This window comes from Oryctolagus cuniculus, chromosome 4, assembly GCF_051225735.1.
Source record: "Oryctolagus cuniculus isolate XC-2025 breed Fujian yellow rabbit chromosome 4, ASM5122573v1, whole genome shotgun sequence".
Classification (NCBI taxonomy): domain Eukaryota; kingdom Metazoa; phylum Chordata; class Mammalia; order Lagomorpha; family Leporidae; genus Oryctolagus; species Oryctolagus cuniculus.
Genome location: NC_142870.1, coordinates 78,773,392 through 78,786,660, shown reverse-complemented (window position 1 = coordinate 78,786,660; position 13,269 = coordinate 78,773,392). Strand labels below are relative to the sequence as shown.

General features: G+C 46.8%; 1 protein-coding gene across 9 annotated transcripts in view; it reads left to right on the top strand.

Annotated features, from left to right (window-relative positions):
* The window catches only part of HSPBAP1 (HSPB1 associated protein 1), a 55,673-nt gene that overhangs the window by 40,979 nt on the left and 1,425 nt on the right, over window positions 1-13,269 (top strand). For 5 of the 9 annotated variants that reach the window (XM_089331809.1, XM_089331808.1, XM_089331806.1 and 2 more), the window contains 2 exons: window positions 6,616-6,787; window positions 9,889-9,972. In XM_089331809.1, coding sequence (XP_089187935.1) covers window positions 6,616-6,787; window positions 9,889-9,972 — 256 coding nt within the window. Of the gene's footprint in view, window positions 1-1,851; window positions 1,989-6,615; window positions 6,788-9,888; window positions 9,973-13,269 lie in introns of all 9 variants that reach the window. The other 4 variants (XM_002716812.6, XM_008266837.5, XM_089331803.1 and 1 more) reach the window with 1 other exon arrangement.

Genomic DNA, 13,269 nt, shown 5'->3' with positions numbered 1-13,269 from the left:
ACCTGGTTAGTGCTGCAAGTGGCACTAAAGATCTGTAAATACAGACTTTTCCCAGTAGCTGACTTGGGCAGGATCTGTCTACAGAACCAGGTGTGAGGAAGGTTCCAGTGCAGAGCCTTGTGCTGCCTCTGTTCTCAGGTGTGCTACACTCAACAAGATCATGGTTGTGGGGAGTATAGCAAAAGTCAGCTTTGGACATGCACTGCAAAAGATGGGTTTTGATACCTGCACCTGGAGATTCTGACTTACTAGGTGCGAGCTAAAGTTCTGGCATTGATAATTTTAAATTAAAAAAATAATAATAATTTGACAGGCAGAGGGAAAGAGCTCCTGTCTGCTAGCAGTTCACTCTCCAGATGCCCTCAATGTTCAGGGCTGGGCCCAAGGCCTGAGCTGGGAGTCAGGAACTCAGCCCAGGTCACCCACGTGGGTTGCAGGAACTCAGTCAGTTGAGCCATCATTGATGCCTCCCAGGATCTGCATTAGTGGAAAGTTGAATTAGGAGCTAGAGACGGGAATCAAACCCAGGCACTCTGATATGGGGTGACAGTATCTTAACTGGTGTCTTGTGTGTGTGTGTGTGTGTGTGTGTGTGTGTGTGTTTAAGATTGATTCATTTAAATGGCAGAGGGGGAGATATAGAGAGGTTTTTTTTTTTTAAGATTTTATTTTATTTATATGAGAGGTAGAGTTAGAGAGAGAGGGGGAGAGAGAGAGAGGTCTTCCATTTAGTGGTTCACTCCTCAAATGACCTCAATGGCTGGAGCTGGGCTGATCCAAAGCCAGGAGCTAAGAGCTTCCTCTGGGTCTCCCACACAGGTGCAGGGGCCCAAGCACTTGAGCTATCTTCTACTGCTTTCCCAGCCATAGCATAGAGCTGGATTGGAAGAGGAGCAGCCAGGACACAAACCGACACCCATACAGGATGCTGGTGCCACAGGCGGAGGCTTAGCCCACTATGCCACAGAACCAGCCCCTGAGAGGTTTCTTCCATCCAGTGGTTCATTCCCTAAATGGCTGCAATGACTGGGGCTGGGCCAAGCCAAAGCTAAGAGCCAGAAACTCCATCTAGGTCTCCCATGTGGGTTGCAGGGGCCCAACCACTTATCTTCCACTGCTTTCCAATGCACATTAGCAGGGAAGTGAATCAAAAGTGGTGCATCTTGGACATGAACCAGCACCTGGATGGGATATTGGCAATGCAGGTGGTAGCTCAACCCACTGATCCACAACACCAGCCCCTTAACTAGCATTTTCCCAGCTATGCCAAACACCTGCCCTATGGAATTGGTAATTTTAAATAACTCCCTAATCCACAAGAAGGCATTTTTAATGTCATTGTAGTACAAAAAGTTAATGAGTTGCTTTACGCCCACAAACAGCTGCACTGCTCACAGGGAATATGGCCTTCTGACTTCTGCAGATGCCAGATCCAGAGATTTTAAAATAGCACTCACTATTCCCACAGTGCCTGAAACACCCTTCCCGTGATGTCTGCATAATCTTGTCTGGTGTTTGTTGTCTGTCTCCAGCCTTGAAAGTGTAAGCTCCATCTGGGTGGGCATTTTTTGTCTGTTTAGTTCATTGACTCATGCCAAGCTTCTAGTACAGTTGCCGGCGTGTTGTAAGTAGCTGGTAAATATTTTGTGAATGACTATTAGTGAGCTTATTTGACTGTTATTGGTCCAAAAGATTTCTTGAACCGCTTTGGAAACGTTACTGCCTCCATCTGTAGAATTTTCTATAAGAGAAAATTCCAAGTCCTAAGAAACAGATGTGCAAGTGGGAATGTCCAGCACTGCCGCACAGCAGAGTTGGTTGGTTCTTGATGGACTGACTCTTTCAAAACAGGAGGTGATGTGGTCTGACTTTGGGTTTCCTGGAAGAAATGGACAGGAAAGCACCTTGTGGATTGGCTCACTGGGAGCCCACACACCCTGCCATCTGGACTCCTATGGTTGCAACTTAGTATTCCAGGTACAAGGAAGGTAACTTGAGTGCATGGGTGGAGGAGGTGTGAGGGGAGAACCGGAAGAGAAATGAGTGCTGGGTGGGTGGCAGGACCCGCAGCCTTGCTCCACTGCTCCTGGCCGCCTGCCTCCTCACCAGGGCAGACTCTTAACTGCTGGTTCTGTTGTGACATGAGGGCAGCAGTTGAAATGGTTTCCATGCATGAATCTCAGCCATGATCAAAGTCATCTTCAGAAAGCTGATCCCACAATACTGGGATTCCAGCCCCAGTTCAACAAAAGAGCTCTTTGCTTAGCTATTTTTATATCAAAACACAGATTTGTGTGCTGGCCACTGCCTGCAACACCAGTATCCAATGTGAGCCCCAGTTTGTGTCCCGGCTGCTCCACCTCTGATCCAGCAGAAGATGGCCTGAGTGCATGGGCCCCTGCTATCCACATCAGAGACCCAGATGGAGTTCTTGGCTTCTGGTTTTGGCCTGGCTCAGCTCTGGCTGTTGTAGCCTTTGGGTAGTGAATCAGTAGATGGAAGATATCTCTCTCTCGCTCTTGCTGTCTGTAGCTCTGACTTTTATGTAAGTAAATAAATAAATCTTAAAACATACACACATGTAGTTTTTGGACTTCTATTTAAAAGCAGGATCACCTGTCCTGAAATATAAAGAACAGAATAGCTTGTTAGAAGGAGGAGGCTCTGTGGTCACTCCAAAGCCCCAGAAAAAATCCTGGACCGGGTGTTATTTGTCATGTCTTTCAGCTCTGAATTTTAGTTTGCGCCTACCTATGGGCAAAGTACAGTTAGTTGTTACCTTTGGGCAGTGTTTTTCTCCCCTGTCTGTGGATCCTAAGAGAGAGAAGAGCTAGCTCGGGCCACACCTCCACTATTGCCTGGGTGCTGGAGTTAGGTGGGAGCTGAAGCGTCCGTGCCAGCTGGAGGATGCACTGAGATGTCGCAGGCACAGCCTTGTTGTGCCCTCATCGATGATGCCACAGTGTGCTGTCCTGGCCACTGGGGACATTTACAGGGCAGCACAGGAGGGAAAACAGAGATGGCCGCGTGCAGGTCCCCGAAGCCGTTACCCGCCAAAAGGACCGCGAGTGTTCCCAGAGCCACTGGCGCTGTGCAGTGAGTGCGTTTCCGGGTGCCGTGCTCTGCAGGCTGTGCAGTCCGGTAAGGCAGGCACCTGTGTGACTCAGCAGGGCTCTGTTAAAGGGCCGTGAGCGGCTCAGACACATCGCTGCAGGCCTCGAGGCACGCGTGCGTGGTCTCTGCCCTGTGGACCTCATAGTCTGAAAGCTGAAACTTGGTCAGAGAGGGCGTAGTTTTAAGTAGCCACTTTCTCCATGTGTTCCAAGTTGGGAAAAAGCCAAAGAAATTTGAGTTGGCAAAAAAAAAAAAAAAAAAAAAATGGCCAGAAAAACCCAGCTTCTTTCGCTGATAAAAAGTTGACGTAGCTCTATTTGAGCGCTGTTTCCTGTTTTCTGGCCCGCATGGCTCTGTGTAGTGGAATCACTGCAGTGAATACACAGTGCGCGTGCTTCGGTGTTGCAGGAGGTGGAGAGTGAACGTCCCTGAGACTTCACAGCCCGGGCGCAGGCGGGCGCCGCCATCGCCCTGCCCCGAGCCTCTGGAGAAGACAGCGCGTTCCTGTTGTGACCACTGGGGAGGATCTCCTAGGGCAGCTGCCGTTTGCAGTGGGCTCTGACAGACGGCTCAGTGTTCAGGAGACACAAATGGAGGCTGTGGAGAGGCCCTGGGAAGTGTGGGGGTACACAGGGGAGCCTGCAAGTGTAGGTTGTACACTGAGGACCAAGGGGACTCACAGGCAAACACTGCTTTTCTTTTCTTTTCTTTTTTTTTTTTAAGATTTATTTGTTTGAAAGAGTTACAGAGAGACAGAGATAAAGAGAGAGAAAGATCTTCCATCCACTTCCCAAAATGGCCGCAGTGGGCCTATCGAAAGCCATGGGTTAGGAGATAGGAGATTCTTCCAGGTCTTCCCTGCTGGTGCAGGGGCCCAAGCACTTGGGCCATCTTCTGCTTTCCCAGGCCATAGCAGAGAGCTGGATCAGAAGTGGAGCAGCTGGGAGTTGAACCAGTGCCCATATGGGATGCCGGCACTGCAGGTGGCAGCTTTACCCGCTACCCCAAAGTGCAGGCCCCAAATACTGCTTCTTGTCTGTGCTATCAGCTTGTGTCACCAGGAGAGGGTTTTGAGCAGGGGATGAGGTGGCAATCGACACCTGATCTGACAGAAGGACACGTAGCACAGCAGCCAGAGCAGGTGTCGTTACGGCCCTTCCCCTGGAAGCAGTGCTGCAGGTGCAGGTGGGGGCAGGGTCTGGAGAAGCCAGCAAGTCTGCAGCGTGGCTCTGGGCTGCCACTGACCACCAGCCCCATGAGTGACATGCCACTGAGTCTCCCTGCCACCACTTGGAAAATGAAGTTGGACTGGTGACCTCTTCAGAGTCCCTCTAGCTCTACAATTCCGAACATACCGAACGCCGAAACTGCTTCCAGACGGTCCAAGATGCGGGAGGATGGAGCTCTGAGATGAGGCTAATGAGTTGTGAGCTTGCGTGGTTTCTAAGGTGACACTATGTAAATCAAGAGGCTGCCTTTCAGTGCCAGAATGAAGTTTTGAAAAGTAAAGCATATCACTATTCCTTCCAGATCTTCAAATTTCCAAAGCAAAAATGGGGCTTGAATGTCTGTTTCTTAGTTTGAAAACAACAGACACTACTCCTCAGTTCAGAAAGGACTGGGTATTTCCAGTGACTGCAAGGGGTCACCAGAGGGCTTTGGGGCTTTTTTTTTTCCTTAGAACAAGGGGAGTTTTTTGTTTTCTCTCTTTTTTTTTTTCTTTCTAGTTTCATTTATTTGAAAGGCAGAGCAACAGAGAGAAGAAGAGGGAGATGAGAGAAAAAGAGAGAGATCTTCTGTCTACTGGTTCACTTCCCAAATGCCTGGAAGAGCCAGGGCTGGGCCAGGCTCTGGCCAGGAACCTGAAACCCCATGCAGGTTTCCCACATGGTGACAGTGTCATCACCTGCTGCCTCCCAGGGTGCATCAGCAGGAAGCTGGAATGGTAGCCAAGCAGGGACTTGAACCCAGGCACTCAGATATGGGATGTTAGCATACCACGTGACGCCAAACACCCGCCCATCTACAAACTTTCATCTGTCCACATCTCTTCTCTTTGCCTCAGACGTTCTTCATTATGGACATAAAGCATGATAATGTCTAATGTTTTATGAGTTAAGATTTATTACCCCCATTTAAAAAAAAGTTAAGTGATTGGATTTTCGCATTTTAAAAATCCCTGTAACTGAGGCCAGTGCTGTGGCGTAGCAGGTAAAACCGCCGCCTACAGTGCCAGCATCCCAAATGGGCACCGGTTCAAGACCTGGCTGCTCTACTTCCAATCCAGCTCTCTGCTATGGCCTGGGAGATGGCCCAAGTCCATGGGCTCCTGCACCCGCGTGGGAGACCCAGAAGAGGCTCCTGGCTTCAGATTGGCACAGCTCCAGCCACTGCAGCACCTGGGGAGTGAACCAGTGGACGGAAGACCTCTCTCTCACCCTCTCTGCCTCTTCTCTGTAACTCTGCATTTCAAATAAATAAATAAATCTTTAAAAAAAATTCCTATATCACTTTTAGTTACATGGCATTATTCATGCTTTTCTTTTAAAAATTGTATGCATTAACTGTTGAAATCTTTACTTAGTATAGAGTTGATCTTCTATATTTAAAGATAATTAAAAATGAATCTTAATGAAGAATGGAATGGGAGTAGGAGGTGGGATGGTTTGGGGGTGAGAGGGCTGGTATGGGGGAAGAACTGCTATAATCCAAAAGTTGTACTTATGAAATTTATATTTATTAAATAAAAGTTTTCAAAAAATGGTATGCATTTGAAAGGCAGAGATGGATCGATCTTCCATCCACTGGTTCACTCCCCAAATGTCTGCAACAGCCAGGGCTAGGCAATGTTGAAGAAGCCAGGAACCTGGAACTTCACCTGGGTCTCCCCTGTGGGTGGCAGGGACCCAGGCACTTGAGCCATCATCTGCTGCCTCCTAGGATGCATTAGTAGGGAACTGGATCAGAAGTGGAATAGCTGGGACCGGAACCAGGCTTTCCAATATGTGATACGAGCATCCCAAGTGATGACCTAAGCACCGTGCCGCAACAGCAGCTCTGTTAGTCGTTTCTGCTGTGTAATGGATTAACAACAAATAATTAACTTACGGAGTTTACCACCCAGCCGAGAAGTCTGGAAACTCTGATATGGAAGCATGGGGTTTGCTCAGGCTGACATGAGTGTGAATATTTCAAAGGGGAGGGTTTCTCTGAGCAGGTCTGTAAGCTGGGATGGAAAAGGTTTCTGAGGAGGCAGGCTGGTTTGTGACGAGAAAGAGCCGTCTTCCAGACTAGATCCTGTCCGAGCAGAGAGAGCAGCTGCCTCCGGGTGGTGAGGTACCCAGGTGTCCACAGAGGGGAATCCAGAACCGAGTGAGGAACAGGCCAGGTGCCTGCATTCCTTTGGCATTGATTTAAATGAGTAAAAACAACCACTTAACGGCTGCCTTCTTAACATACTTGTTCAGGGTACTGACTTCTATCTTATTTTTTTTCAACTAGGAAAATATGGCACCTCTTCCCTCCTGAAGATACTCCTTTCCTTTATCCAACACGAATCCCTTATGAGGAATCCAGCGTGTTCAGCAAAGTCAATGTTGTCAACCCTGATTTAAAGCGTTTCCCGCAGTTCCAGAAAGCTCAAAGACATGTGGTTACGCTGAGCCCAGGACAGGTAACGGCGCTTTAAAACAGGTTGCCCACCAGTGGACACCACAGCTGTAACTTGCTCACATTCTTTGTTGTGTACCCCCAACCACCCCTCTAACTCAGAACGGTTTCCTTCCCCAGCTGTAGCTTCAGACACACACCCCTCCCCTCGCAGGTTCTGGAAAGGAGATGGGAAGAGGCAGCACAGCTCCTCCTACTGGTGAAGAGAATGGGTTTAGAGGAACAATGAGCACATAAGCCCTTTGCATTCAGATTAAGAGAACGTGCCCAGACAGGGTAACAGAGCACCACTGGAATCCTGATCCACAGTTACTGTCTGTTCAACTACGATAGAACCAAAACCACGTGGTTACATGCAGGTTGAATGCGTCCAGGTAGTGGCCGACACGGCCGACACAACCGAAGGAATCAAGGGCGGTCGCTTTTAAGCAAGGATGGACATTGCTGTCATAAAGGACCATTTCCAATACACTTTCCAGGGTGCTGTGCTTCACGCGCTGCCAGGTGGAGACAGTTTGTTTTATAACATTGGTCCTTGCTGTCCGACACTTTATTAATAATTTGAAAGATTTTCTTAGTCTCTTAAGGAGCCTGGATTCCCTGCGACTCCTCTGCCCGTCTTCCTTCCACTGCCTCCTCCTCACAGACTGCCTGCTTGCGTCCTGCTCAGGACCCACAATCTGACCTGCTCAGCTCAGACGATCTGACCTGACTGGATTGCCTCAGCCCCCAAGTAGTCACTCCCGATGCATCCCCAGGCTCCAAGCACCATGAATCTGTTTTCTCTCTAGATTTGTCCATTCTGCACATTTCACTTAAAATATGTGGCCTTTTTTGTCTGACTTCTACATAGCACAGTACTTTCATGGGTCATTCATATTGTAGCATATTATCAGTACTTCATTTCTTTGTGTGGCCGAAGAATGTTCCATTGGATGGAACTGTGAGACATTTGTTTATCCATTCCTTAGCTGGTGGACGTTTGGGTTGTTTCTACTTTTTGGCTGTCATGAATAATGCTGCTGTGAACATTCCTGTACAAGTGTGTGTTTGAGTCTGTGTTTTCAGTTCTCTTGTATGTATACTTAGGAGTGGCATTGCTGGGTCACAAGTGAATTCTGTTGTCCATTTTCCACAGTGACTATACCATTTTTATATTCCACCAGTGATGCATCAGGCTTCCATTTTCTTTACATCCTTCCAACATCTGTCATTTTCCTTTAAAAATTGTTATTTTTGTTAATTTGAGAGAGAGAGAATGCACACGTGCTCCCATCCACTGATTCACTCTCTAAATGCCTGCAACAGCTGGGGCCTGAAGCCAGCAACCAAGGACTTGATCCAGGCCTCCTGTGTGGGTGGCAGGCACCCAATGACTTGACTCATCACCACTGCCCTCCAGCTGAAATCAGGAGCCAGAGGCGAGCAGGACAGCCAGGTCTGTCTTAACCTCCAGGCCAAATGCCTGTCCCTGCTGTCCTTTTTTTAAAAAATCATTATCCTTATAACCATTCAAGTGGATGTGCAGTGGTTGTAACTTTTTTCTTCTATCTTTACAGCCAAGTTCGGATGAGTGGTTTTATCTATTATACGAGTTTTTCTTACGTCCTGTCCATTCCTTAATTCTGTTCCCTGTCTCACCACTTTCCTGAAACTGTACTCCATGATAGGATGTTCGTTACTTCCTAGTGACTACATCTAGTGGCTATTTTAATGCCCAGTTCTCCTAACGGGCATTCTTTTCCCGTCTCAGACCCGCCTTGTTCAGAACTAAGTGCACCTACTTTGCTAAATTTGAAGCCTGAAAGCTTCATATCATCTCCAGGATTGCTGCACCTGCTTCCAGAGGAAGTCTCTCACTGAATCTGGCTGGGTGCCTGCCTTCTTCACTCTGCCCATTTCTGTTCTTTACTCTGCCTTCCTCCTTAATGTTAACAGTTAATAATTGGAGCATTGCAAGAATCTCTCTTAATGCCACTATTTTAAACAGCCCCTACTCAGTTCCTGTGAGACTTCTAATGCCACAGGATGAAGTCCAGATTCTGTCTTCTGAACTCAGGGCCCCCCGATGACCCCCACTAATGGCAGCCTTTCACTTGTCTCCTGGTACTTCCGCCATGGTGGTGGTGAGCCTGACTGCTGGATACCCCTGCACAGCCCTGCCTCGGTGGCCTGCCCCACCTCTCCTTCCAGGTGTGGCCTTGTTCTTTTCTCTGCCAGAATCCCCTCTTAGCTCTCACTCAAGTGACATTTCCTCCACTTAGGTTGCCCCTGACCTCGTTCACGTCTGCTTTGTCTGCCCGTGAACTTCTCCAGCATCACATGTCCACTGATTGGCCACTTTTCCGCATTTTGCCTTCTCGTTAGCTAGATCTTGAACTGGGAGGGGACAGAAACCCTGCTGTAATTTCAGCAGTGCCCTTTCTCAAAGTACATAAAACTTTTGTGCTGGAGAGAAAGAAAAATTAGGATTTCAGAATCCTATACTAAGATTTAGATGCAGGCAGGGAGGGCCTAGGATTAAGGGGAGTAAAGAAGTGTTTATGCTTTGTAGGATATGCAAGTTTGTCAGTAAGAAAGGAGTAAAAGGAAAAAAAGTGTGGGGTTTTCCTGCTTCCTTTTTCCCTTTCCTTTGTTTTTTAAAAAGACTTATTTATCTGAAAGAGTTACAGAGAGAAAGAGAGAGATCTTCTGGTTCACTCCCAGATCTACTGGTTCACTCCCCACATGGCTACAATGGCCAGGGCTGAGCCAGGCCGAGCCAAAGCTAGGAGCCTGGAACTCCATGCAGGTCTCCTACGTGAGTACAGAGACCTAAGGAATTGGGCCATCCTCCACTGCTTTCCCAGGCACATGAGCATTGAGCAGGGTTGGAAACGGAGCAGTCAGCACTCAAACTGGCACCCATGTGGGATGCCGGCATCCCAGGCCATGGCTTAACCCGCTGCACACGGCACCAGCCCCTTTGCTTTCCTTTTCTTTGGCTGTATTATTGTGAGTTCACTTGTATTCCTTATTTTCCTAGTGGCCTCGGTGAAGTCTGATTCTGACATAACAATGAAATATCCTGTTCTTGTGCTAACCGCTTTTTGGTTTGGTTTCCAGGTTCTGTTTGTTCCCAGGCACTGGTGGCATTACGTGGAATCCATCGATCCTGTCACTGTCAGTATAAACTCATGGATTGAGCTGGTACATTTTTTTTTTTTTTTAATAAATCTAATCTCTACTTTTAAGATACACAAAGTCTGTGCAAAACTTGTAGAACACTCTAGTAATACTTTGTTTTGCTGTATCGTAATTACATGTTCTAGCCTCTGTTGACGGATATGTAGGTTGGAAATAGGGATTTTAGTGATGAGTCACTCCCTTTGTGCTCAGAACACACAATGGGCCCTGATGTTGGCTTGCAGGGGCCTCTCTCTTGACGATTGTTGTTAGGAAAATTGTGTTGAGCTTGGCCGGATCTGTGTGTCCCAGGTGCCAGTCCGTCCCCCACCATCTGGGCTGGGCATATCTGCTTCTTGGTTCAGGGTCCCCATTACCAATTGCAGAATTCTCCCTCTCGACGCGTGCATCTTCTCAAGGCAGCCTCTCAGTGCTAGGTTTGTGCCTTGTTTCTCCCACAGGCCTTTCCCTCCAGTATGCTGTGCTCACTCCTGGTTGCCGGCTCTATTTATGATAATGCCAAGAGCTGCCCATTTTGCTCACATCTGTCGCTTCAGCCCAAGGCTTTAATTATATCTGTGCTGTCTTTGGCCAGAAGCTTTGATTGCACCTGTGCCCTCTCTAACGCGGGGCCCTGATTGCGCCTCGCCTCTCCTCTCCTGAACCCAAAGCTATGATTGCCTCTCTCAGCCCCCTGGCAGCTGCACCCTCCCCTCAGTCAGGTTTCTGCTATCCTCCGGCGATGGAAGGGCTTTGGAAGAGGAAGAATCTATGGGATATCGTAACAGGAAGTGGCATCGTGTGAGTTAAGAAAAGAGATGAGTTGTAGCCCCTGGGGCTTCAGTGAAAAGTAAGGAGGGACACCAGTAGACTCACCGTTAGAATCTGCTTGTAGCATGCTGCACTGGGACTGGAGCAGATGTCAAGGAGGAGTCCACCACCTCCCCCAGGGCCAGATTGGCGTCTGCAGTAGACCTAGAAGATGCGTCACCTCCCAGGGAAGCCCATTCATGGCTAAACAGCATCTGCCTTCTTGTAATCCTATCCATTATTTTTAAACTGTATAGGTTTTTTCCCTTCTAAAATAATTTTCTTCCTCCAAGTTCAAAACCTCTAGATTCTTCCATGTTTTTTTTTTTTTAAGCACCTTTAATTTCTAGGCTGTCCACCTTTAGTGGACATAGACTTTGGAATCAGGCCAACCTAGATTATAGGTGGCCTTTAGTAGCTGTCTAACCTAAGTAGTTTCTTAATCTTGTCAAGCCTCAGTCCTCAATTGCTGTGAGGTGGAGAGCTACTGGGTCAAGAACAGCCCTCTTAATGTTTAGCACCTAAAACTGAATAGCACTGGGCCTTATTTGGTAGAGCATGATTCCTCCTTCCTATGAATTAGATACTGAGTTTCTTCAGTCATGTTCATTATACTGCATTCACCTGTTCAGTAAGCTTGTCTCATTTGGGTCATATTCAGCTCTGAAGTAACGGTGCTTTTCTGCACACAATGCTGTCATGTCAGGTTGTCCCCTGTCCTGTACCTGTGACACTGATTCTTCTTTTTTTTTTTTTTTTTTAAATAAGATTTATTTTATTTACTTGAAAGGCAGAGTTACAAGAGAAAGAGGGGGCAGAGAGAAAGAGAGAGAGATCTTCCATCTTCTGGTTTGGAGCTGCATCGGAAGTAGAACAGCTGGGATTCAACTGGTGCCCACGTGGGATGCTGGCATCATAGGTGGCAGCTTTACCTGCTGTGCCACAATGCCGACCCCTGAAGTTGTTTCTTTAAGGCTAAATCCAACACTTCACAGTCATCCCTGGTTGGCTGAGCTTTCCTGACTAAAATTCTGAGTTTCTGTCTCATTTGTGCTTTAATGCAATGTCTTCAAGCTTCCTGATGCACTTTTGCTGCATCCTTAGTAGTGAGTCTTTCAGTGAGTCCTAGGGGTCTGGTACAAAAAGAAACCTCTGCTCCACACTCAGAAGCCAATTGTTGCTCCCTTTTAATGAGGAATGGCTTTAGAAACCAAGGTCTAGGCTCCAAGCTGCTCACTGCTACTGGGGTGGCATTGTTTCTAGGTTCTTGGAATGATTTAGCTAAAGTGTAATGTAAGGTAGACAGATAGACAAGTATTGTTATATTTCTAATTCACAATTAATGTTATAGGGTTTTTTCCTTATTTGTTTCTGCATTTTTATCTCCCACACTGAGTCCTTATCTGGGTCCTTAATAGCAGTAAAATGTTTACTTACTTGCTTTATCTAGTAATACATTTTTATGATGCCAAATTTATAGTTAAAATTCCAATTCTGGTATCACTACTAACCATGAAGCTTACAAATAAAGTTTAAGATTTCCTTGCAAATCTTCTTATCATTAGACTATATCTCATTTGTGTGTGGGGGGGGGTACAAAGTATTTGTTCAGAAGTCATTGTGAAGGAACTCTTTTCATGTGTTGCTAATTTCATGTTCCAGAAAGTTCATGTATTTCAGTTTGATTTTACTTTTAAGGGTTTTTCCAGACGTGATATAATTTAATATTTTGAATATTTAAAACATTCAGCTTTTCCAACTGTACGAAAACATATCTCTCAGAGAGGTCTCCCTTCCTCCCTGTACCCACCACCTCTCCCAGACTCTAAAAGGATCCACTTGGATATTTCGGTTCAGTCTCATCTTTCGCAGTTACAGACGGTGCCGGTGAATAACCCTGTGCACGTGCTGTTTTAACTTGTTAAAGTGAGTCTCAGGGATTCCTTAAAGGGAGTAAATGTATACTTAGTTTTCTGAGGTTCTGCTAGATTCCACTTCTTCACCGCTGAATCGTCAAGCATCTGCAAGATGAGAGTACTTGTTTCTTCCAAGGCCTCACCAACAGCATGTGTTGTTGAACTTTATTGTTGGGATTTTGAGTCGCGGTTAGGAAGATTTTTCCCTTTTCCAGGTCATAAAGGAACTCACTGACGTTTTCTTGTCGAGTTTGGGTTGTTTGGGTGTTTCATCGGCATTTGGACGTCCACTGGCGGGTGCTCCTCACGTGTGGTGTAAGAGTGGTGTTGCTGGTCTGCAGAGGGTGTGTTTTCTACGTCTCGCCCCAGAGCACTCCACCCTCAGAGTCTCTGCACTTGGAGTTGTCAGATCCATTTTGATCAGTTTCCTAAGTTTCTTAATTTGCATTCCCCTAGAGGTCATATGCTTATTAGCCAAATGATTCTCTTTCTGAAATGCTTATCTTAATGTATTTCGCTCATTACAAAAATCCAGTCATTTGTCTTGCTGGTTTGCATAGATTATTTGTATAATCTGAATATTAACCTTTCATTA